At 34.8% G+C, this 26430-nt stretch overlaps 1 protein-coding gene across 1 annotated transcript in view; it reads right to left on the reverse strand.

The window, feature by feature from the left end:
- The window catches only part of TMPRSS15 (transmembrane serine protease 15), a 124656-nt gene that overhangs the window by 18539 nt on the left and 79687 nt on the right, over positions 1-26430 (reverse strand). Inside the window, exons 18-22 of the mRNA XM_012444772.2 lie at positions 24998-25108; positions 22863-22995; positions 7677-7772; positions 4833-4882; positions 4519-4693 (exon numbers count right to left, since the gene is read on the reverse strand). Of these exons, the coding sequence (XP_012300195.2) occupies positions 4519-4693; positions 4833-4882; positions 7677-7772; positions 22863-22995; positions 24998-25108 (565 nt within the window). The remainder of the gene's footprint in view (positions 1-4518; positions 4694-4832; positions 4883-7676; positions 7773-22862; positions 22996-24997; positions 25109-26430) is intronic.

The following is a 26430-nucleotide window of genomic DNA, read 5'->3' on the forward strand; positions in this document are numbered from 1 at the left end:
AGGTTCCCTATTATTAATTTCATCTTTAATAGATGTCTATTCAATGAATGTGATCCAGACTATAAATCTATATATGACTGCCCATCCAAGTGACTCAATATTTGCTTCCAGAAGCTGGGATGTGAGCGACTAGAAAGTGGTAATGAAGAAACTTTTTGGATGATCGGAATGTTTTATATCTTGAGAGAAATGTCAGTTTAACAGGTGCACGCATTTAAAAAAATGCGTCAAATTGTATACTTAAGTTTATGCATTTTGCTATATGTCAGCAGGAAAAAAGAATGGAAAACAAATATTAAATCCTGGTTGATGAGTCTGCTTTATGCAGTACTGTGAATTAGCAATTATCAAACTCCTTTTTGTGTTCCAGGCTTTCCAGGCTTCAGCAAATACATCAATAGTTTGTGGATAACAGGAACAATGTTTTTTAGTATCGGAATCAAGAGGTAAAAATACAGAAGAAGACAAGATGAGAATTTACCCTGTAGTATTCTATTTGAATTGGAGTCATTGTTTTGAGTTTATATTTATAGGTATATAATATAGCTTTGTTCATTGAGTAGTTTTAGGAAAAGTATACAGTAGCCATATGCACACAATAACATGTTTACCAAAATACAGAAATAACTGAAATTAGTTAAATAGAAATAAGGTTTTTTTATAGAGAGGTTGACTTGAGGGCTAGGATAGAAAAAGCACAAGATTAACCTGGAACATTTTATTTTGACAGAAAATAAAAGAAGTTCTCAAAGAGTGGGACTATATTAAGGCTGATAAAGGAGTAAGCTTGAAGGGTTTTTCTTTATTTTATTTTATTTTTTCCAAATAGAAGAATTTTCCTACCTAATAACTGGCCTGTATTCGAAAATGTTAAAAACAAGAAATACAGAAAGGAGCTACTTTAGACTAAAGGAGATGAAACAAAGTGTAGCATCCAAACGCAATCCATTATCCTGAATTGGTTCTAACATGGCAAATATGAATTAAATAAAGAGCATATTTTTGACAATTAAATGGAATTGTATTTCATTAATGTTAAATATCCATGATTTGCTGTGATTCTGTAAGAAATACCCCTGTTTTTAGTAAAAATACACTGAGTACTTGAGAATATAAAAATACATCTAACCTACTAGTAAATTGTTCAGAAAAAGAAGTCTCCAGACTTAGAAAGGGATGACAGTAAAATATACAGAGGAAAATGTAAGCAATTGGTGAGTCTGAGTAAAGGTATAAAGAGCTTTATGTACTATTTTTGCAATTTTTATGCATGTTTGAAATTACATAAATATAAAAATTTCAGAATATAAATATGCTTAATATCTGTTGTGCAATAGTTGACCTCTTCTTTCATAGAGCTTTCCTATCCAGGAACTGCAACACAATAAACATTTTATTGCACATTCTTGCAATGAATTGTGGTAGGCAAAAGCACTGCAGCATCTGATTGTTGTCCTGACAAGCAAGATAGAGATGCTTATGAACTTTTTACAGATAAGGAACTGAGACTTGGAGATACTAAGTTCCTTGTCCATAATCACACATGTGGTTGGCTGCATATATAGGATTGAAATCCTGTCCTTTGGTTCAAAGTCATACTTGCCCTTTAAACCACAACAATGTTGGCCCACCCTTTCCCAAATCCTTCTTTGAAGGTTGCAAAAGGACAACACCATAATAGAGAAACAGAACAGGAGGAAGTTTATTTAGAATCATTCAGGAGAACTTAGCCTGAGGAATGCAAATGAAGGGTTGATGATAAGATTAAACAGAAGAGCTGTTCAATTAAACCATTTAACCACCTGCTGTTTAAAACACCTGGAAAAGGTTTACACTGAGGGCAAGCCACTTGTGTAGCATGAGTTCAGTAAGTTGCTTGATCTGGGTTACTCTTTTTATTAGGAAATTAAGCTTTTCATAGCATAATTAGGGTTTTAAATAGACAGATAAGAGTCAGTATTAACATACTGATAAAAACAGTTTTTGATTAAACAATCTAAAAGAATATCAGAAACTTTCTTTGGTAGAGACATGAGCAGAAAGCAAGAAAACTCTTAGGCACTAGAGAAAAAAAAATAATTCCTTTGAATCCCTAAAGAGAGTAAAATGCAATGGTAGGTAAGGATAATTTTGAATTCATCACAATTCTAATACAACTTACCTTTGCTTGTGCTTAAGTTGAAAGACATTTTAATGTCCTATGTGATTGTGTTAGAGAAGCAGGAGCATAGGAGAACCAAAGTAACACCACTTTGACTTCAGCCACATCTTGAGACTAACAAGACACATTCCTTGCTGGTCATGACCCATAGTCATAAAATGTTTACAGTTGAGAAAGCAGCCTATAGATACCTACAGGACATATTCCTATGACAATGGAAAGTCCAGATGTCTCAACACCCATAACAATATATGCTTTCAAGATAACTATGCTTTGACACACTGCAATGTCAAGGATTATTTTCTCTAAATCAATAGAATAATAAATTTTATCACGCTTACTCTTGTGTACACACAGTTTTGTTTAGTCTTTACATAGACAAGATCCACATATAAGAAAAACTTAAAGGGTGTTCCTTCTCTTGCTTTCTAAGGATGCCCTACCCCGTGACGCAGGAGCTTTCAATAAACAATCTTTTTGCACTGCACTCTGCAATTCGTCTTGAATTCCTTCCTGTGTGAGATTCAAGAATCCCCTTTTGGCATCTGGATCCGGACTCCTCTCTGGTAGCGACTGGACATGTGTTTATACCAGGCAAAACTGCCTTTTTATTTTCTTCATATATTTGTGGTTTGGAAAGCTATGATATTGGTATCACTGATCTATTAGAAGTACATCTGTAAAACTGATAATTTAAAGACATCACTAATATTACTGCGAGCCTGACTGACATTTAGAAAGCATATGTTCAGCAAGAACATTAAACAGGAACTTTCCAAATTCAAAGTTAATATAGCAAAGTTGCTAACTTATTAAGATCTACATATGTGCAACAGAAAATACTGACTCTTTAGCTAAAACTAGCTTTAATTTGCAACACAGTTAGGATATAGATGTTACCTATCTGTGACTTGCCCAAAGCAAACAATATATGTAGATAAAGGTTAAAGCCAGGCTTAGCAGGGGACGGAAAAATGGCCTCTACAGACGCTTGTTACAGTATGAAAATAAATTACAATATGATTATTAGAAGGAAGCAAAGTCAAGAGAGTGCACTTTAGTTATGGGAGAGGCTGTAATATAATCTCCATAGAATCAGAGATAGCTTTAGATGTAGATGGGGTGGTGCTGTGGATAGCTCCTTTGGAGACCAGCTATTTGGCAAACCTGAGATCTAGCTGAGGATCCTTTTTCTCCAAAGTCCTGGGATTATGCGTTTGAGTCTACTTTTACTCTGATATAATGGGTATTTAGCCATAGGTACAATCTGTTAATGCTCATTCTACCTGGCTTTCCCTATCTCCTTTAAAATTTTCACAATCTCTGTGTCTGACGATTTTTATTTATTTACTCAAGGATCTTAAATGTCTGTGTGGATGTAAGGAAAGTTAAGTCTTGTAACCTGATTAACTAAGGCTGCCTCTTCCACGCCTGAGCACGCATGGTTCTTTCCTCAGTGGTTCTGGATGCTGGCTACAGAGACGCTTAATCTAATCCTCATGGGTAAGGTCATTCATTGGATGGCTCACTGGCATAGGGACAGGAGATGAGTCCTAGGTTAGGCTCATACATCTTCCATGAGGAAGCTCCCTTTTTCCTGACCGAATTCAGAACTATGTGACTACCTAAAGAGGTGGCATCTTTCATGTGGAAGAGGAGAATACACATTTTCTTATGCCCAGGATTATTTATTTTTTCCTCCTTTACTCCCGCCCACTTCCAACCACTCTGGTCTCTCCTGTAGTACTGCAAAAACAAATGCCAGAATTCAACATGTATCTTGTTCTATTACAGTATAAAACAGAGTTAAATATGCTTGATACTAGTTCTAAATTTCAGTTAATAGGTAGCAATCAAAATAGATCTGACTTAAGAACTAAGTACTTTTATCCTAATTCACAACAAAGTGCTTATCCATGAACTTCTAGAGCACGATATAGTTGTAATTTGAGGACTACCTAAGCATACTTTCTGATATTGACAATTTACTAACAATAAATATTGGACAAATGGAATGGTAACCAGTACATCTATACATTAAATACTAATTTCACACTCTTAAAAATGCTTACCTTGTGAATTGGCAAAAATGTCTATTTTTATGTATGTAAAAGGATCTAATGATGTTATATCTAATGTAGAATCATTAATATATATATCTAATGCAGAATAATTTTTAAAAATTTATCTCTGTTTTCATACATGACATTAATGGGAAAATAATTGGAATGTTTATAATGTCATAAAAAGCAGGATTTCCCTGGTGGGATGGTTTGTGAGTCTGCATAAAATGGGACGCTTGGCAGTGGCTGCCGTGGTGACCTCGTTTGGGAAGAGACACCTGGCATCACACTCACCCATACACGCAGTGTGCAGCGGACACCAGCCAGTCACTACTGACGAGAGAGGCACCGCAGAGCAGACGGCCGTCATAATACAGAGCCACGACCCAGGGCCAGGCTCCTTCTTTTGCATTACTTCCTCCAACAATCTTTGGGGTGATGTCTTGAGCCACCAGTTTTTTTCCACAAGCTATTAAAATAATTGGAGAAAGAGCATTTATTTCTGATGGTGAAAATTGAGTGGTAGCAAAATAACTTCAGACATAAAAAGTCCATTCAGAATTTTAAACAGACTGCTTGAAGGGGGATATGAGAACATACTTACTTACATTTATGGTTACATTGTAACAGAATCAAGGAATCCTGTAAACACCGTTGACTGTAATAGAAGAACAATCATATTTTAAAAATTACTCACTTAATACTTTAAAGTCAAACATTGTGTAGGTTATCCTGCTTTTGCTTTAGTAAAATGAACATCTTAATGTCTCATATACAAAATGTAGGGAGACTGAATCGTAAGCTGAAGAAGCCCCAGTTCAATGTCAAATAGAGGTGAGTTTGCATCCTTATTCTACCATTGCTATGTGACTTCGGGGGAAGTTGCTCAGTATCCCTGAGACCCAATTTCTTCTTCCATAAAATGGGTAATAGTACTTTATTGGAGTGTTGTGAGAATAAAAAGCAGTATTTGCAATAAAACTATTACAGGGCCTTAGACACAGTGAAATTCTGTAAATGGTAGATATTGTTATTTTACTTGAACCAATCTTGGTTTTCATCATTTGGTAACACAGAGTATCCCTCAGTATTGCCAATCCCACAATATTACGTGCCCAACACTGTGTATGAGGCTGTGTGCTTCATTCAGGAAATTGAATGACGAATGCATCACAGGTGCTGCTTTCAAGGAAGGCAGACTTATAACAAGTACATATAAAAGAAAGCTTAGGCATAAATTACTGAAAACTCATCACCTGCTTAGAAATTTAAATACCAACTTTTTTAATGTCACGAATTCCATTTTAAACAAAAACTAAGCAAATTTCCTTTACAATGCATTATACTTATCAGCCACTAGAGATCAGCGTAACACAAGAAATTAGAGTACTTGTTCCCACTATTTCCAAAGGCAACCAGTGAAAATATCAGCTACATTAAAACACGCACATTATACATGCGAATACACATATAAGTGCAATGACTTACATTTACATACTTAGCTGCAGCTGATTGTGTATGCTGTTTAGATCTTTGAAACTGCAACATAAATAAGACCTAAGATTCATATATCCAATCAAAGCAATTTAGCGTTTCAGGAAAATATACGCTAAAGTTTATTTGAAATCATATGTCTCCATATTGTATGACTGGCATATTCTTTAGAATACAGAATAATTTTAGTTGAAATATAAGGAGGTCTACCATTTTAGTAACTAGGGTGCATGCATGTATGTCAATCTAGACATATCGACATGTATTTATAAAACCCCAAAGGAAATCTCAATTAACTCCTTTTTTTTTTTTTTTAACCCAGTGGTGGGAGATGGTGGTCTGAGTCTTGCATATATCTGACAATAGGTTAAATAATCGGAATATAGGTCAGTAGACTTTTATAGCTGGCTGAATCATTTTCCCTGACCTCCTCTTCTTTTACTTATTTTTTATTACAACCACTAGTGCAAGGACATTTTCTTATTTATTTATTTTTTTAAGGACATTTTCAAAAGCACCAGCTTTCATAAGGTTACAAACATAATCATCTATGCAATAAATAATAAATGCATAAATAAATTAACCAAATGAATAAATAAATGAACATGTCTGATTTTCTGCCAACCCAATATAATGTGGCTGATTAAGGAAGGGATTAAGGAAATTGAATTAACTGACTTGTTGACGCGATGAAAGGTTAAAATAGGTCTATAAATGATGTCTCAAATAACACAAACATACATTATAATAGTGACATCAATGGAAAATGATACTGGCATTTTGCTGATAAGCGTAGAATAAACTAGTTCTGTTCTGAAGCATGCATATAATTAACATAAAAGATTTTAAAGATTTTTTCTTACAAATTTTTAAATGCCTCTAAGACATGAAAAATAGAAGAAATTCTCAGCATACAAACTGCTTCAGGATCAATATGGTAATATAAATTTAGATATGCCTTATAGGAAAGGAAATCTAGAAGCCTGCTTTCTCACTTGCAGATGCTTTGCTTCATATCCGATGAGACTCATAATGTCAGTCAAGGCCTAGCAAACATTGATATAAAACATTCAACTGCAAAGTTTCTTTTATTGGTACTAAAAATACTTCTTTACCAGTTTTATTCTTTTACTGGTTAAGCTCACAGAAATGGTATCTTTTCATGAGAAACTGAATAATTATCTAATTTCATTTTTACCATTAAATAAATATACCAGCAAAGCATCTTAAATCCTTGTTAGTAGTTGTGGCTTCTTGCGGTTATGTTCTTCCCACCCACAGCTGTTCTTTAATCGTACTGTAGTATTAGGAAGCCAATTTCAACAAGAATTACTATTAACACCCAAATAGGAGAAATGACTTAATCTAAGCTAAAACAGCTCTTTGGATACAGAAAAGATGCTGCTTTTTAAAACCTTAGCAAAGGCTATAAACGTAAACCTTATATTAAAAAGTAAAAGAGAATACTTAGACACAATGAGAAGTCTAGACTTCTTCATTTAATATGCATGTTCTATTTGCCAACGAAGAGGAAAGAATATCAGGATTCTTCCCTCTTTCTTCTCTTTCAGTGGTAGCTAATCTGTGCTGCCTTCTTTAGTTTGATCAACACTGGACCTGTTTTATCCCAGTTCTCACAATTTCTTTCCATGTGATTTAATTGTTTATTAATGTGAGGCTAAGGATAAAAAAGCGTATAAAATTAAAACACATCAAATCCCTATGAGTGTGCCAGAAATTTACATATAGAGTATTTCTTTTGAATATCTTATATATTTTAAGATTGGAAAATGTTAACAGATAATACTAAATAGATACAGTTTGAGATTACTTAAAGAATAATATAAGTCAAATAACTTTCAAGGTTTTATGACCAGTATGTAATAGCATTCAAATCTGATTGGCTCCAACAATCTATCTTCTGTACCACTAGTCTAAGAACAGGTTTTGGGACCCACCTGGGTGTTAGTATTAAGCTGCCATCAGGTGCTGTGTTTAATTTGACAAAAGGTCCACCATCGGTAGAGAAAATTGGCATTGATGAGTTTCCACTCCTAGAGAAAAAAAAAAAAAAGCATACAGACAAAACAAAAACCTAAAGAAAAGATCATAAGCTAGACTTTTAGTTCCTTACTGCTGTGGACATTAAAACGTATTATGGGATTCTGGCCAAAAAGATTAATATTTTAATATAAAACTTCAAGTATTTTCCCATATAAAGTATGATGCGAATCAGTAAAATTACTTATAATCACATGAAATGTAATTTTAACTTTAATATAATATCTTTAGTCATTGTTTGCATTCTTATATATTATTTTACAAAGTTAAAATCATTACATATGTCACTTAGTCATCTGGTTTTATAAATCTGATTTTTCTATGCTGTCAAATAGTTTCCATAGAAACCACTTTGAATGACAGTTTCACAACATTGATGCACTGTAATTTATTAAGCTTTTCTCCTGTTGTACAGCTTCTTTTTCTCAGATCATCTTTTAAAAAGTACTTGTAGAGAACAACATAGACAAAGGCTATTTACAGTGTTTACCTCTCAAAACGTTGCTTTGTTCTTGATATTTCATTCGATTCAAAAGCTAACAATCCCTAATTTAAAGGAAGTCATGTGATTGCTTTAAAAGAGAGAGTATGTTGCCTTGGCCTGTAAGTGTCAATTGGCGAGGAACCACGGGGTGGAGATAGAGATACCTCTGTGTGATCAAAGACATTTAGGCCCCAGGCTCTGTTTTCCCTGAAAACCTACAATTCCCATGCTCTCAGCTGTGAGCTTTAATTGAAGATTTCTCTGAATTATCCTGATGCTCTTTTTCAGACTTAGCTGGAGACTTTTAGCTTTTAATTCTTTAAGTTGTTTCTTGCCTTTTATTTATTTCAGATTTTAATCTTCATATAAAAATATGCCTTTAGGCTGGAAACATCTTGATTTCTGCTCTCTTCTATTGCAGAGCAGGGAGGTGATGTGGTTCTACCTTTTGGAGTACTGTGATGGACCTACCCACTGCCTCTTTAAAAGAAGGGCCAATGGCTTCCCCAGGCTATTGCCAACACTGATCCCTTTCTGTCTGTTTCCAGGGAATTTCCAATTATCATTCAAAGCTTTCTGATTAATAAGAAGTTAAGAACTATTTAGAAGGTGGTTCTTCTCTCTTTTAATGCTTTTATCAAGCTGAAAGAGTGTTTGTTTAGTATCTTTAATCTACTGAACACAGAGCTGGGACAATAGATGTCTATTTAGTGTTCCAGAATTAAAATCTTGCACTTTTATTTTTATAAACAGATAAAAGTAACTCAAACACACAAAGCTATTACCATTCTTTAATAAAGCCTGAAATGTGATTTACCAAAGGAAAGATGAGCCTTGGAATTGCTATTGTTAGATCTTATACTATTCCTCCACATGGGCAGAAGGATCATTTTATTTAAATATGTATATAAAATGTATTTGCTATGGCTTAGAAAACAAAAGAAGTGTGAATACCTCAAAGGGTAGCTGAGAATGTAGAAAGTCTGCAATGCTCCAGGTCATGAACTACTTCTCAGATGCAGAATAGTTGTATTTAAGGACGCACACATTTAGAGCAGACCAAATATAGATGAAAACAGATCCTAGAGGACCTTTAATTTTACCATTATTACAGGTTTTGATAGAAATCATAACAGTAATCTCAGCTTTCAAAAATATCAATGCCATTCCAAATTAAAGAGGTTTTAGCTGTGTTTTACTGTCTGCAGGCTCCAGAAACATCATTGGAATTGGTTGATTAGTGAACATCACTGCTGCCAGAGTAAAGTTGGTTGGTTGGGAGAGTCATTATTCACCAACCTATCTTCTATACGTCTCTCTTCTTTTCTTGTGCTTGATCATATTTCAAGTCTCTTCATTCTGCTGAATGCCTGCCATGTGTTGAACAATCTTCTAGGTAGTTTTCCATGTTCCTGACTCCCTATGACACATTCTCAAAGTGATGCTCTCCAGACAAGCAGCAACAGCCTCAGAAGAGAACATAGGTCAAAAGGCAAATTCTCCAGCTTCATTGCAAGCCATCTTAGTAGTCAGGCCTGCTCTAGGGTAGGGTCCAGCTATCTTTATTTTTACCAAGCCCTCCAGGTGATCCTGGTGCCTGCTATAGCAAGGAAATCATGTCTTAGCCAAATACGGCATCTTTTTCTGCTATTGGCATGAGGCTCTGCTTTTTGACATCTGAAATACTTTTAGTTACCTGATAATCTGTTTTAAGGCACTCATGTCTAAATGAGAAAACAGTTTGAAAGCTTTGTCATTAAAAACAGATGTTGGAGAGGTGGATTTTAGACTCTTCATTTATCTATAGCTATTCTTTTCCCCTGTCCCTCTCTTGAATATCTCTTTTAAGACAGAGCCTGAAGGGATACCTTCTTTTCTTTCTTTCCTTCCTTCCTTCCTCCCCTCTTTCCTTCCTTCCTTTCTTTTTTCTTCCTCTTTCTTTCCTTCCTTCTTTCTTTCTTTTTCTTTCTTTCTTTCTTCTCTTTCTTTCTTTCTTCTTTCTTCTTTCTTTTTCTTTCTTTCGAGACTGAGTCTCACTCTGTCACCCAAGCTGCAGTGCAGTGGCACAATCTTGGCTCACTGCAACCTCTGCCTCCCAGGTTCAAGTGATTCTCCTGACTCAGCCTCCCGAGTAGCAGGGACCTCAGGCATGTGCCACCACACCCAGTTAATATTTTTGTATTTTTATTGGAGATGGGGTTTCACTATACTGGCCAGGCTAGTCGCGAACTCCTGATCTGAAGTAATCCACCCACCTCAACCTCCCAAAGTGCTGGAATTACAGGCGTGAGGCACTGCACCAGGCCAGATACATTAATTTCTCTGGAAATTCATACTAAAATCTGGAGAAAATGCAAATTGAACAAATATTTAAACATTATTTATAAATAATTTTTAAGCGAGCCTATTTATTACACATCTACTTCTGGCATGCACTCGGATAGGACTGACAGTGATTTTTTAAAAAACATATCCCTATTCTAGAAGAAAAAAGGATAGAAACAAATCTTTAAGAATAAGGGGTATTCAGTAAATGCCAACTGTTCTACCCTGAGATTCTCAAATGCTGCTCCATGGTGGCATTTTCACTATCCAGCAGAGAAAAATGGAGATATATACACACACAAGGATAAAAGATGTGTAATCTTATATTCTGAGATGATCTTTTCAACATTTTTTGTCTCAAATTTAACACAAGTAAACAAGTATAAATGTATTGTCGGGTTATTTAGAGTAGCTGAAGAAAATACTCCTTCAAAAATAGTTACAAAATTCTCACATAATTATATTTTTGTACTTAATATTGTTACCAGCAACATAAGAGTATGATATAGGGCTATTAATTCATACAAATAGTTACCCAGATGTCAATCCTACATGTTAAATTTGGGATTTGTAAAGGACTACCTGCATTTCAAATCCTGCCAAGTCAAATTCATTCTTTTTCTGACAAAACACAATTTATTTGTTTGTCTTTACAGTAAACAGATTAAAAAGCAGGAGAAGTTTACAAAAAACTATTCCTTATTTTAAGAAATGATGAGGCAACAAATATACATTAAAAATCTTCTTGACAAAATGAAAGATTAACTACCCTATGTTAAGTCACCATTTACTTTTAAAAGACAAAAATCTCAGAACTACTAAAAAATTGAATTCGGAGAGAATCATTATATTGAGTTCTGTAACTAAAGCATGCACCCGAGGCTCTTACTGCTTCAGTTTCCTTTTCTTGCAAGGAAATTCATTGTTGAATTTTAGAGAGGTACTCTATGAAGATTAAAACTAGAGTGCACATTTTCTAAATCCTAAAAATACTCCAGATTTGCACATTTATATAACTTCACTACACATTCACATGGCTGTTTGAAATCAGAAGTTTAGAATCACATAGAAACACTATATAGCACTACCTTGTCGACATACTGATGCCTCCTGGAAACCTATTTCTAAGCTCTTATTGTCATTTTTATGGGTTATATAATCTCAAAGGCTCTTCTTACTTTAGGAGAACTTTGTTCCATGTGAGAAAAGAAGCATATAGATACAACCATTATCATTTTTGAAGTCATAGATGGAGTATAAAAATATACTCATAGATGAATTCTAGGGAGAGAAAAAAGGATATCACAAGGATATTTGCATGGTATTAAAGCTTCTGCCTCTCTTCTTAGGCCCTGCCTAGGTTTCTTCCCTTTTGTCTTGCTTCTCAGGCTGTATTTGCTGTGATAAGAATTCTTCCCTGGAGCAGGAGCTTAGGCAGGGATGTTTTAAAGCCTTTGGACACACTGAAGCTAAAAAGAATAATAATGCATGCTGCAAGTCCTGCAGCTAGGCACTGTAGCTCATTTCACATACCAAAAGGCTTAAGTAATGAATAGAGCCCAGTGGGATTAGCCTAAAAAGGCTTTTGGAGAAGGATAGTCTCTTCTTTTCAGATTGGAGGGAAAGAAGGGGATTGATTTAGCAGGACAGAAGGCGGGGAGACCATTTGTATAGGCAGGGGCTTGGTAGATAGAAGAGATTTGATGGCAAATCATCCCACTAGGAGAGTGAAGGCATGTGGGCAGGTAGGTAAACACCATTTCCAAACTGGAAACATTTCAACTACAATTGCTCAACCATGTATTGAATTTATAGCAATACACCTAGCACACACCTAGTCCCATGATAGCTCTTAGCAAACAGGTAAGTTTAATTAATTTTAGATTTTCTGACTTCAACCCTTAAGAGGTGGTAGCATTTACTCAGAAGTAAAGAAATGTCAATAAAAACAATAATCTTAACCTAATCAATTACTACTTTTGTGCAAACTATTGTATTAAGAGCAAGAGACAAAATATGTCTGAGAGAAGTGATACTTCTAGGAAATTGTCAAAGAGATAGGCTCTTATTCTGGGCAACATCTTGGAAACCTTGGGCAAAATGAACCACTTTACTATTTTAACACTATTTCCTTAGTTGCTGTTGCTGTTGGAGTTCTTTTTTTTTTTTTTTTTTTAGTTTGGAGTAGAAGGCATATGACACCCACATCTACATTTGCTATTTTGCTATTAAGTTTTCTCAGTGCATTTTTACTTTCTAAGGACATATGTGTGAAATTTCCTTTATAATTTAGTGTAGGGCAAAACTTTTCCTACCTGTGGAACTGTTAGCATTTTACTGTATTTCATCAGGAAAATTACATGGTTTTTAATGTTTTCCTCTTTGCATGGATCTCCAGAAATCTCAGACATAAGTGTGAGCAATTTCACCGACCTTTCATGTTTTGTAGATTTGCCTCTTTATTCTTTGGACCTTATTTTCGTGTAGTATTCTATTAAGCTTACTGCATATGTTCGTTGTTACATAGATCTCAGTTCCTTTTTGGAGAAGAGAGAAAGGAAGAAAACCATGGAGGAAGAAAAGAAGGAATAGAAGCACATGAGGAAAGAAGAAAGAAGGAAAACAAAAGAAAAAAGGAAAAATTAAAGGGAGGGAGAAAAAAGGAATATTATTTCATTGGATTTTGTCAACTTTATTCAAAAATTGTTCTTCATGTCATAGAATATACAGCACTAATTTCAAGTTGAGCAGTAGGAAGCACTTTTTAGAATAAAACTAGAATAAATAAGGAGGGTTTCGTTATACATTTCATAGGGCTAAGGTTTTCTGTTCTTACCTACTTCTGTTTTAGAATATAGAAACTTCCCTTTCTTTAAATAACAGGATATAAGGAAATGATGAAGGACATTGCCTTAGGGGAAAACATACTCTCTTGTGTTTATATAACAAACTAAATACCTATACATTACAGAAAATTTTTGGTAGATGATTTGTACTTGTGCCAAAACATAAAAGAGATGTCCTCCCTCTTTTGTGTGTGTAATTATATTCTTAGTAATTTCCTGACAACAAAGTCTCTTTGGTTGACAAATACATATTAAAAAGTGTAAGCCAAATAGGAGTGAAAGACAAAGAAGATTCTCCCCAAATGGTGAATGTGCAAAGAAACATTTCATAAAACTCTCTTGATTCCCAATAAAATGTTTTCAAATACTTAGTAGGAGAAAGGAGGAATAATGTTTTCCCAAGTAAGAAATAATACCAGTCTGTGGGTGGTGAAAACCTCGCTATGGATATTTTTCATTCTGTTAATGATGTCCTTTTCATATTTCTGATACAGGTTATAAAATTTCTCCACTTGATTTCATCTATGCAGGGGTCATGGGGGTAGAGGGTGGTTCTAACAAAGTTAGAGTATTCTAGAGATGGAATGACAAGCTAAGAAACGTCCTGAATTAAGTCAGAGATAATTCTCAATAGGGTGTTTAAACCTGGTATAGCAGAAAAAAGTTGTTTTTTTTTTTGTGTGTGTGTGTGTGTCTTTGTTTTGTTTTTATTACCAGGTGAAATCAAACTGTCAAAATTTGGGGACCCGTTGTATAAGTTCTATATTGTTTTCTACTGAAATGAGTATATGAAAGATCATGTGTGTCTCTGAAATGGGAAGACTACTCTGGCAGAATGACCTTGGGCTTTTAGAGAATAAGACCTCTGGATCTCACTCCACCCAGGGTCCTTCACCTCTTTGGAATGCCTTGTAGTTCATGATAACATGTAGAAGGTTTGTAGTTGGAAAATAAATAATTATGTCTTTATTTTTACTAACTTTAATCTCTTCTTCTCATACAAATGAAGGTGAGTAACTACAAAATTACTAGCAACATCTATAATATGGTCACCAAAACAAACTACAGATACATTCATATCATATTGCCATTGCTAGATATATATAAAATATCATTTATGTTCACCTTTGATATTATAGTAGTCATCACAGTCACTAGTATATCTTATTAAATATGTTAATAAATACCTATTTCCATGGATTTAAAAATATGTTAATAAATACATATTTCCATGGATTTAAAAATTTTTTATAATTATTTTTCATGTAATATATTTCTTTTGTAGTTCTGTGTGTTTTATTTATATACTTCAAAATATAAAACTGATAAATTGTCAGTGTTTTATGTAACAAACTAAATATCTATACATTGCAGAAGATACTTGGTAGATGATTTAAAATTGTGCCAAAACATAAAAGAGATGTTTTATTCTTTTGTGTTTGTAACTACATCCTTATAAATTTCTTGGCAATGAAGTCTCACTTGGGTGACAAAATACATATTAAAAAGTATGAGCCATACTGCCCAAAGTAATTTATAGATTCAATGCTACCCCATCAAGCTACCATTGACTTTTTTCACAGAATTGGAAAAAACTACCTTAACTTTATATGGAACCAAAAGAAAGCCTGCATAGCCAAGACAATCCTAAGCAAACAAAACAAAACAAAACCCAAAAAACAAAGCTGGAGGCATCACGCTACCTAACTTCAAACTATACTACGAGGCTACAGTAATCAAAACAGCATGGTACTGGTACCAAAACAGAGATATAGACCAATGGAACAGAACAGAAGTCTCAGAAATAGTGCCACACATCTACAACCATCTGATCTTTGACAAACCTGACAAAAACAAGCAATGAGAAAAGGATTCCCTATTTAATAAATGGTGTTGGAAAAACTGGCTGGCTATATGCAGAAAGCTGAAACTGATCCCTTCCTTATGGCTTATACAAATATTAACTCCAGATGGATTAAAGATTTAAACATAAGAATTAACACCATAAAAACCCTAGAAGAAAACCTAGGCAATATCATTCAGGATATAGACATGGGCAAGGACTTCATAACTAAAATACCAAAACAATGGCAACAAAAGCCAAAATAGATAAAAGGGATCTAATTAAACTTAAGAGCTTCTGCACAGCAAAAGAAACTATCATTAGTGTGAACCCGCAACCGACAGAATTGGAAAACATTTTTGCAATCTACCCATCTGAAAAACAGCTAATATCCAGAATCTGCAAAGAACTTAAACAGATTTACAAGAAAAAAGCAAACAACCCCATAAAAAAGTGGGAAAAGGAAATGAACAGACACATCAAAAGAAGACATTTATGCGGCCAACAAACATATGAAAAAAAGCTCATCATCACTCGTCATTAAAGGAATGCAAATCAAAACCACATTGAGATACCATCTCACACCAGTTAGAATGGCAATCATTAAAAAATCAGGAGACAGCAGATGCTGGAGAGGATGTGGAGACTTTTACACTGTTATGTAGGAATGCTTTTACACTGTTGGTGGGAGTGTGAATCAGTGCAACCATTATGGAAGACAATGTGGCAATTCCTCAAGGATCTAGAAATAGAAATACCATTTGACCCAGCAATCCCATTATTGGGTATATGCCCAAAAGATCATAAATCATTCTAATATAAAGACACATATACACGTATGTTTATTGTGGCACTGTTCACAATAGCAAAGACTTGGAACCAACCCAAATGCCCATCAATAATAGACCAGATAAAGAAAATGTGGCACAAATACACCATGGGATACTATGTAGCCATAAAAAAGGATGAGTTCCTGTCCTCTGTAGGAATATGGATGAAGCTGGAAATCATCATTCTCAGCAAACTGACACATGAACAGAAAACAAAACACCTAATGTTCTCACTCATAATAGGTGTTGAGCAATGAGAACACAGGGAGGGGAACAATAACACAGCAGGGCCTGTTTAGGGGTGGGGGGCTAGGGGAGGGATAGCAGGGGGTGGTGGATTGGGGAGGGATAGCATTAGGTGAAACACCTAATGTAGATGATGGGATGATGGATGCAGGAAACCACCATGACATGTGTGTACATATGTAACAAACCTGCACTTTCTACATATATACCCCAGAACTTAAAGTATAATAAATACATTTAAAAAGTAAAAAAAAAAAAAAAAAGTATAAGCTAAAGTAGGAGCGAGAAACAAAGAAGATTCTCCGAACCAATTTTCTCCAGACTGACAAAAGTCCCTTTGACATACAAAGAAAGGTTGAGAGCACTTACCCTTGGTGGTGGTTCTCAACTCTGGAATGCATCTGAATCACTTGACAGACTTACTAAATCACAGATTGCCTGGCCTTACTCTAGACTTTTGGGTTCAGTAGGCCTGAGGTAGGATTCCAGGATTTGAATTTCTATAAATGTATCCCAGGTGATTCCATGCTGGGATGGAATTTGGTCCTACAACAACACATTGAAATCTACTCACCTAGGTCATTCTAAATCTAAATGTCGGAGGCTGAGACCAGGTGATTAATGTGTATGACCAGGCTGTACCTTCAAGAGCTGATGTAGCTGTTGTATTGCAAGTGAGTGGTACACCTACTGTCACTCCTTTGCCCAGAGAAGACATAATTTTATCACTGTGCTTTCCTCCACCCTATTAGATAGTAAATCTATTAAGTATTAATGTTAAACAGTTTGCTATTAATAATATGCTCTTTAATTGTTTTTAATTAGTGTGTTGCTAATTTTAAAATGGAGAAAACATGAGAGTTACAATTTGTGCTTCAAGTAAATGTTGGACTTTGTAGTTAAATCAATTAAACCAAATTAAAATACAATTTTTTCCACCGCCTTGCCCAAAGTTTTGCTTACCTACCCCACTACGATAACACAGCTAAGAACAAAATAAAAGTGCCTTCAGTGCTGAAGTTGCAAATAAAAATTTTTTTTAAATGTAAAATATTATTTATTTGTTGTGTAAAGTTAGCAAATTAAAAAAAAACCTAAAGCCAAAGGTTACATTATTTTTTATTACCGTTCCCATATCTGTGTTGTTGTTTTGTGTCCTGAGTTGTAATAAGTCAAGGCTTTCCATACATATTTGAAAACTTTGTGACACTGACAGAAAATATGAACAAGGGCAGAAGCACTACATGTCTACCAACTTCTTAAATTGGATAAAACAGGTTCTATTTCCAGTGTTTCGGAACTCAGTGCTAAGTTGTGCAAACAAACTCGTTGCAGTGATTACATAAGAATTTAAATCATTATGTTCTATGTTTTTGAAAGGCTTATTGAAAAATATTTTAATCTCCCCCCTCCAATAGTGGCAAAACACCTCTGCAATGGAAGAACCCTGGGATAATTCCATTTCTTATTAGCATATGAGAATGTAAGGCTCAACTTGATGTTTCTGATATGTAGAAGTTATCTTGCACAGGACTAATATGAGATTTAAAAATTAATCCCAATTCCTCATAGGCCACCTTAGTAGAACTCAAACAACTAACTCCACTCTTGGTGTATTAGTATTTCCTAAATTCTGTAAAGTTTTACAGAAATGATGATTTTTTTTTCTAGAGTTTAATGATGCAACAGGGTAAATCATTGGGTTAGTAACAGGGAAATGCTATTTGTTAGGAAATATCATTAAAAAAACCCACTACCGTAGGTTTTTTTTAACCTTTATTGTTGCATCAGTATAAAATGTTTTCTTTCATACTTTGATCGAGACATGAAAATGTTATTCAAGGTACTTTTTATTTACATTTATTATGCATGTAATAATTGGTAGGAAATGAAAATGTTTAATATGAAAAAGGAAAGGCTAATGAAATAGGCCTCATATGATTTACTAGAATCTGAAGGGAATTGCATTTTGTGCCCTATCTGCATAAATAATCTTCAGAGACTACAGTGGTTTTTTAATAAATTGACTCCTAAATTACTTTCCACTGCAGCAAACACACATCATTTTAAACTCACTAAGTTTTCCTTCAGTTACCATGCACCAGTCTAGACAAATTCTCATTAAGGATATAACTTTCTTTCAATTACTAGAGCACTAGGGAGACTATTTAATAAGCACAGGCTCAAAGATTAAAGTCTTTGCAGTGATTACCTGACTCACTTCTGAAGAATATTTTGATCTTCATCAAAAATATTGTATCGAAGGCAGTGGGATGTACTACTTGTGTTACACACACTAAAAAATCGGGTTATTTGTCCTTATATCTGGTTAGAAGGACTATGATTCATGGGAAATGGGATCAGTGAACTTGAGAGTGAAATCTGGCTGGGGAAAACCAGGTAAGTAAATAGAACAGAGCTGTGTGAAATTAGCTGTTATCCACTCAGCTCGGGCCATTGTCTAGAAAGCTTTCCTTGACATCCCCTTATTGAATTAAGTTCTGCTACAGCACATTGGATTTATCACATTATATTGTAATTATCTATTTATATGTCTATCATCACCACAAAAGCATGTAAATCTGTGTCTTATTTATTCATGGAACAGACACAATATCATCACTAGTGCTTAGATTTCTGATCCAGGATCAATAATAATGCATTTACATTATATACTGTTAAAATGTAGTAAAGACATATGTTCCCTTCCAATGCATTGGAAGGCCTGTAAATGTAGGAATCAGTATTTTGCTATGACCCAACTAACATGTTTCATTCAAATTCATTGAAAAAAAGACTTCTGTCAAAGTAAAATGTTGATTGTTTTGACCTTTGTAAATAACTCATCTTAACCCAATATATCCTCCAGGAAACAATGTACTTAAAATTCACAAACCACAATGGAAAGAACTCCACTTTTTATAATCACATGGTGATCTTTTTATAATCACCTGGTGATCTTCAAAAGGTGGTGAATTGAGTCTCAAATCTCCTGGGCAAGGAAAGCCCGGTCATCCAGGGCACACTGGTGCATCAACTGTGGAAGCAAGGTCAAGTTCCCAATCTCCTTAGCTTAATCTTTAGAAACTAAGTTCCTGAGTCTATATAGCAGCTCCCCAGCAATTGAAGTTAACAGCTTCCTGGGACCTCACCTCTTTGAATTCACTATTGAACTAAAATTAGTGTTTAAAGTAGGAACTTGGAATGAATGCCACTTACCCAGTTCTGTGCTTGAAATGAAAATAAACAACTGTTAGTTTCTGGGTTTTGTTGACTCTATCAAAAAACATTGTTTCTCCTACAACTCACCCTCTTCCAAAACTTTATGTCTGAAAGCTCCTATGTTGAAAGAGTTTTTGTTCAAGTTTAAAATGTAGAATAAAAAGAATTACTTACACACACAAACACATTTAAAGTACAGGAAGATTCTGACTAATACACATAAACCAAATTGATTATTTACATAATGAGTAATAAAATTTATTTCCTCTCTTGACCTTGATAGGAATTGCCTTCCTGATGAGGCTGACATCGCTTGGATGAGGCTTGGAGCTGGGACATTTTCATTTTAAATGGACAGCATTTGAGAATATAAAAGGAACTGGAAGCTCTCAGTCCAACTGAAAGAAGATAAGTTAGGTATAGAAGGAATGTACCTCAACACAATAAAGATTATATACGACAAAGTCATAGTTAACACTATATTTAACAGGAAAAGCTGAAAGCTTTTATTCTAAGAACTGGAACAAGACAAGGATACCTACTCCCACCACTCTTACTCAACATAATACTGAACGTCCTAGAAAAAGCAATTTGAATAAAGACAAATAAAGGGCATCCTAATGGGAAAGAAGGAAGTCAAATTGTCCCTGCTTATAGATGACATGACCTTATCTGTAGAAAAACCTAAAGACTCCACCATAAAAGGGAATTGATAATTGAATTTAGTAAAGTTTCAGGATACAAAATGAATAAAACCAAATCAATGCAGTTTCTATACCTCAACAACCGACCCGCTGAAAAAGAAATCAATAAAGTAATCCCATTTACAACAGCCACAAAAAAATCAAACACCTAGAAATAAATTTAACTAAGGAGGTGAAAGACCTCTTCAGCGAAAACTATAAAACACTGATGAAAGAAATTGATGAGGACACAAACAAATGAAAAAACATCCTATACTCATGGATTGGAAGAATTAATATTGTTAAAATGGCAATGCTACTCAATCCCTATCAGACTTAATTCAGTCCCTATCAAAACACCAAAGATATTCTTCACAAAAAATAGAAAAAAAATTCCTAAAATTTGTATGGAACCACAAAACACGCCAAATAGCCAAAGCAATCCTGAGCAAAAGGAACAAAACTGGAAGCTTCACACTACCAGATTTCAAAATATCCTACAAAACTATAGTAACCCAGATAACTGGCATAAAAATGGACATTAGACCAATGGAACCAAATAGCAGAATAGAGAACCCTGAAATAAATCTATGTGTTTACAGGCAATTGATTCTGTTTATACAAAGGCACCAAAAACACTTACTGGGGAAAGAACAATGTCTTCAGTAAATGATGCTGGGAAAACTGGATAACTATATGAAGTATGAAAGTAAACCCCTATCTCTCACCATATAGAAAAATCATATCAAAATGAACTAAAGAGTTAAACCTAAGACCTAAAACGTAGAAACCACTAGAATAAAACATTGGGGGAAACACTCCAGGACATTGGTCTGGACAAAGATTGCTTGAGTTAGCCCATAAAGGTACAGGTAACCAAAGCCAAAACGGACAAATGGAATCACATCAAGCTAGAAAGCCTCTACACAGCAAAGGGAACGACCAACGAAGTGAAGAGACAATCCACAGAATGGGAGAAAACACCTGCAAACTATCCATCTGATAAACACTTAACAACCGAAGTGTATAAAGAGCTCAAACATATTGACAAGAAATAAAAGCATATATTCTGATTTTAGAAATGGGTAACTTATTTAAATAGACATTTCTCAAAACCAGACATAAAAATAGCCAACAGAATATGAAAAAATGCTCAACATCACTAATTACTAGAGAAATGCAAATCAAAACCACCATGAGATATCTCTCACCCCTGTTAAAATAGCTTTTATCAAGAGAGCGGCTGTAAGAGATGCTGGTGAGGATGTGGAAGAAGAACCTCCATTAGAGTCTTGGGGAAAATATAAATTAGGTACACTGTTCAGAACATTATGGAGGTTCCTTAGAAAACTAAAAATAGAACTACCATATAATCCAGCAGTTCCACTGCTGGGCATATATTTAAAAGAAAGGAAATCAGTGTATTAAAGAGAATATTTGCCCTCCCATATTTACTGCAGCACTATTCACAACAGCCAACATTTGGAATCAACCTAAGAGAAAAGCATGTGTTTTACAATTAGATACTTTTGGCATATGTTTTTATAGATAGATGTGTCTATATTTACATGTACATAGAGCACATTTATAATTTACTGTTTATTTGGCACTGATTTTTAAAGACAAATAATAATCTAGATTTTAGCACTGCAATAATATATAAAATACACATGGTTTTCCCCTTTATAAACCTCATAGTTTAATACGACAAACTTTAAATGAGATGGTGTTATAAGTTATAAAGATAACCACATGTGAGCCAACATGGTTGGTAATCACTAATCTTCAAAATCATATATGCTTAAGGATCAGAATGGTGAGTTAAAGTTGACGGGCTGTAAAATGCAAAATAAGTATGTTATTACTTCTCATTACTTTCATTTTCTACCTAAGTAGTTTTAAGACTTGGTGGGAAGGTAAAAAACAAATATGGTAAAATTACATATTTGATGAAATATATTATGGCATTAGACTGGGAGGTATAATACATTTTTGATGAGTTATTAATTGTTATTTTTACTTGCATCATCCTTCTTGAGAATAGCCTTCTTTATCCTTCTATAATATAAAATTTATAGAAGTACTATTGCAGGAGGAGAGGTTATGGAAAAGTTTTAATTTTTAAAATATTTTACAACTTTTGCATAACCTCTCCCACTACAACAGTACATCTATAGATTTTTCAAAAAAACTATTGTAAATGTGTTGCAAAGACAGAGCAAAAGCATATTCTCTGTAGTACCCTTGTGATTATTTATGTATATTATGATATAGCATAAAATGAAATAATTCATTTTCTTAAGAATAATCACCTAAAAATTATAAAAACATGAGAAATGCTTACATATAAGTATTTTGCATAACAGAGCATATTATATTTTATATAATATTTACTTATATGTATATACAATTAATACAAATGTTATTAGCATTGGTTATTATTTGAGGATGAGGTTAATCAAGATTTTTGTTTTCTCCCTTTTGCCAATGTGTATTTTCTAAATTCATAACTTTTATAAATTTTAAAGTTCTTACTAAACCTAATTTGAGAGTAATAAAAAAGTTTGAGAATCTCTTAAAAGGGAACTCAGTAGAATTACTTACCCTAGGCCCAGCAGCTGACAAACATCATTTGAAATCTGGGTGGTCCAGTTTTCAGCACAAGCTGTATGCCATATGCTCTGGATTTGGAACTGCACTAAACCATTGTTGTTCATTGTGCCATTGAAAAAACGCACTAAAGAAACGGAGAGTATAATGGTGGTTACCAGAGACTGAAGGGTGGGGAGAATGGGAAGATGTTGGTCAAATGTTCAAAGAGTACAGAGCTTCAGTTAGACAGTAGGAGAAATTTTTTGAGATCGCTCACTCAGCACTGTGACTATAGGTAGTGTGTTGTATATTTCAAAATTTTGTAAAATTGTGAAAATTCAAATTTTCCCATCACGAAAAATGATAAGTATTTAAGATGTTGGATAGGTTAATTTGCATGATTGAATCATTCCTTTCTCTCTCTCTCTCTCTCTCTCTATATATATATATATACACACACACACACACACACACTTTTTATATATATACATTCTCTCTATATGCAATCTATATATATACATTATATATAATATCACATACCTCATAAATATATAGAATTAAAATTTTCAAATTTACAGCAAATTTTTTAGAAAAAATAACAAAAAGAGATGCATTAAAGAGATTAGATTATACAGGTGGCCATTTTGACCTAAATTGACAAGAGTAAATTATGTCCTCTAAACTAAATGTGCAATGTTCTTAACATTTTGAGTTTAGAGATTGACTGTTGTTTTTCCTAAGAGCATGATGGAAGGCCTAATTTGAAAAATATAAATTTAGTAGACAATTTTGCTCTTTTATATAACTATAAAAATGGAAAAAGCAGAGATATGCAAGTTTATTACAAATCTATACAGCAAATAAACAGAAAATAAAGTTATATGGGAAGAGTGTATCTTATAAACTTAGTTTCTGAAAGTAGGAAACTCAAGTTTAGGAACTACTTTAGGAATGCCCTTCCCATGCCTCCAAAACTATTTTCTTTGTACTTTGATTTCTATCACTTTACTCTTCACTTTACAACCATTTTGAATGGAATGCTAAGGCCATTAGTGGCCAGGTAGGGACTGGAACAAGCTAAGCGAGTTCATCAAAGAAGGAAAACATAGGCAACTGTAGACTTACCTACAAACAGTATGTTGTAATTCTATAAAATAATGCTACATTGCTTACACTTCTTTTCTATTATGGCAAGAGTTAAGAGCAGTGACAACAGAATTATACAAACTTAGGTTCTAGATGTGTGACCTTTGGCAGCAACTTACCATTTCCAAACCATAGTTTCCTCATGGCTAAACTATAGCTAATTTTTTTTTTTTTTCTTTTTTGAGACGGAGTTTTGCTCTTGTTGCCTAGGCTGGAGTGCAATGGAGCAATCTCAGCTCACTGCAACCTCCGCTTGCCAGGTTCAAGTGATTCTCAATTCTCCTGCCTCAGCCTCCTGAGTAGTTGGGATTACAGGCACCTGCCACCACACCTGACTAATTTTATATTTTTGGTAGAGACAAGGTTTCACCATGTTGGCCAGGCCGGTTATGAACTGCTGACCTCAGGAAATCTGCCTGCCTCGATCTCCCAAAGTGATGGAATTACAGGTGTGAGCCACCTTGTCTGGCCAACTATAGCTAATTCTTATTGTAGATTTTTTTTTAACTTAGTTACAGTGCAAATAAAAAGACATAATAAAAGTATCCATTATTCATAATGTTATTGCGGTCTGGACGGGGAGCTGGACTGAAAACTCAGCAAGGCAGGGAGAGAAAGTGAGTTAAAAGTGAGCATGCAGGTGCCTCTGAATGTAGGCAATGAAGAGAACACAGTAGCCAATATGAGTGGTGCTAACCTGCTTGGTTTGGAATATTGTCCCTGTGGTAGCCCAGGCTTCCTATGTGAATATTGGTTTCTCTATAATTCCAGTAATTAAGTGTGGCAAAATGGAAACAAACAATAAACTGAGGCCTGCATAGTAACTTTTATCCTAACCAGATGGGGGCAGAGGTGCTAAAATCATCTCAGAGATGAGATGTTCTCATTTCAAAGCATCAAAACAGGTCCTAATAAACACACTCGTAATAGTTCTTTTATACTGTAGAATCCAAATGCAGAGGTTAATGTCATAAAAGTATTTTCCTACAAATAAGACGTACCACAATCTGCTTCATCTGAGCCATCCTCACAGTGCAGACGACCGTCACAGAGATTCACTAGTGGAACACACTCTCCATTGTCACATTGAAAACTGTCTTCCTTGCATGGTTCTATGGGGGAAGAATGTTTATTGCATAGGTAAAGAAATTACAAATGGATGATTCTGGAGTACAAATCCCATTTGCTCTGCTTTAAATATCAGTCCTTTGCCTCAGCACAAGGTGGAGCCGGCTTTGATACTGAGCAACGCCATCTACTTGGTTGTTCAGAATGCTTCTCAGCTGATGTGTATACAGCTTTAGAAAACTGTGGATGAAACCTCAGATATCTGTTTTGCAGCAAAACTCAGGGAATTTCTAAGAGGTGGCTGAGAGATTGTCGACTCACCTCTTCCTCATAATTTTGTTAGTATCTCTTCAATAAACAAACTCCTCCACCCTGAACTGACATACAAGCAACAACCACTGAGCTGTTACTCAAGCACAGAGCGGTCCCCTGGCCTCACCATCCAAATGATACCTCCAAACTTTTGTAAGAAAGAAATGTCGAAGTTGTCTGTTGGTGGGATCAAAGTTGAATTGGGTTGGAAACAGAGGGCTCAATGAAAGCTTGCCTCAGGCAGGAAAGAGTTGTCACAAAGAAATCGAAACTTTGCAATATCTGTAACATAAAGCGAAGTTGGGGATAGAGCTACACACAAGTAAAGCAGTGCTGGAGGCATGGGAATGTGCTTGGCACATGGAGACACAAGGGAAAATGCAAAGACTGGGCAAAGAAAGAACTGGGTATATCTGGAGGCCATTGGTGGTTGTTTTCAGAGTTTTGGGTTGTGCAAAAAGAGGCCTACTGGAAAAATTCTTTATTTAGAGGAAGTAGCTCCTGCTGTTTCCTGAGATTGTTTGGTCTTTCAAAGTTTTGTTTGGGAGAGCCCTCGTATCACGGGGAGAGAGGGGTTTGCTTCCCTCTCCCAGTGCTTTCTGATTATGGCTTAGAAGGTATAGCTATGTGCTGGAAGGAGAGTAGGAACTCCATGAGGGCCACATGGAATTTGGTTCCCTGACAATGGTGATGGCTGTCAGGTGTGGAGAGGTTCAATGTCTTATCCCCTGCATGGCACATGAACAATCGTATGGGGAAGCAAAAGCGCTTGATAAAAATACGAAACAGGGAAGCTTGTATTTTGAAAATGATTAGTAACTATTAGTCAATATAATAACATAACTATTACATTGCTTTCAAGGAGACTCAATTTCAGGTTAATTTCAGAAACAAATTATAAAAATATCCATGGAGACTTTCTGAATTTATGTTGACCAAACATAATGCCACTTGAAAGAAATCATTCCTGTTGTTTTAGAATCTAGGTTGTAGACTCAAATCTGAGAGTACTGATAAATACTCTCATACTCTAAAGGGAGGTACTCAGTATAGC

The sequence above is a fragment of the Aotus nancymaae genome, unplaced genomic scaffold (genome assembly GCF_030222135.1).
Source record: "Aotus nancymaae isolate 86718 unplaced genomic scaffold, 86718_ANA_hifiasm-v0.15.2.pri h1tg000022l_1, whole genome shotgun sequence".
NCBI lineage: Eukaryota > Metazoa > Chordata > Mammalia > Primates > Aotidae > Aotus > Aotus nancymaae.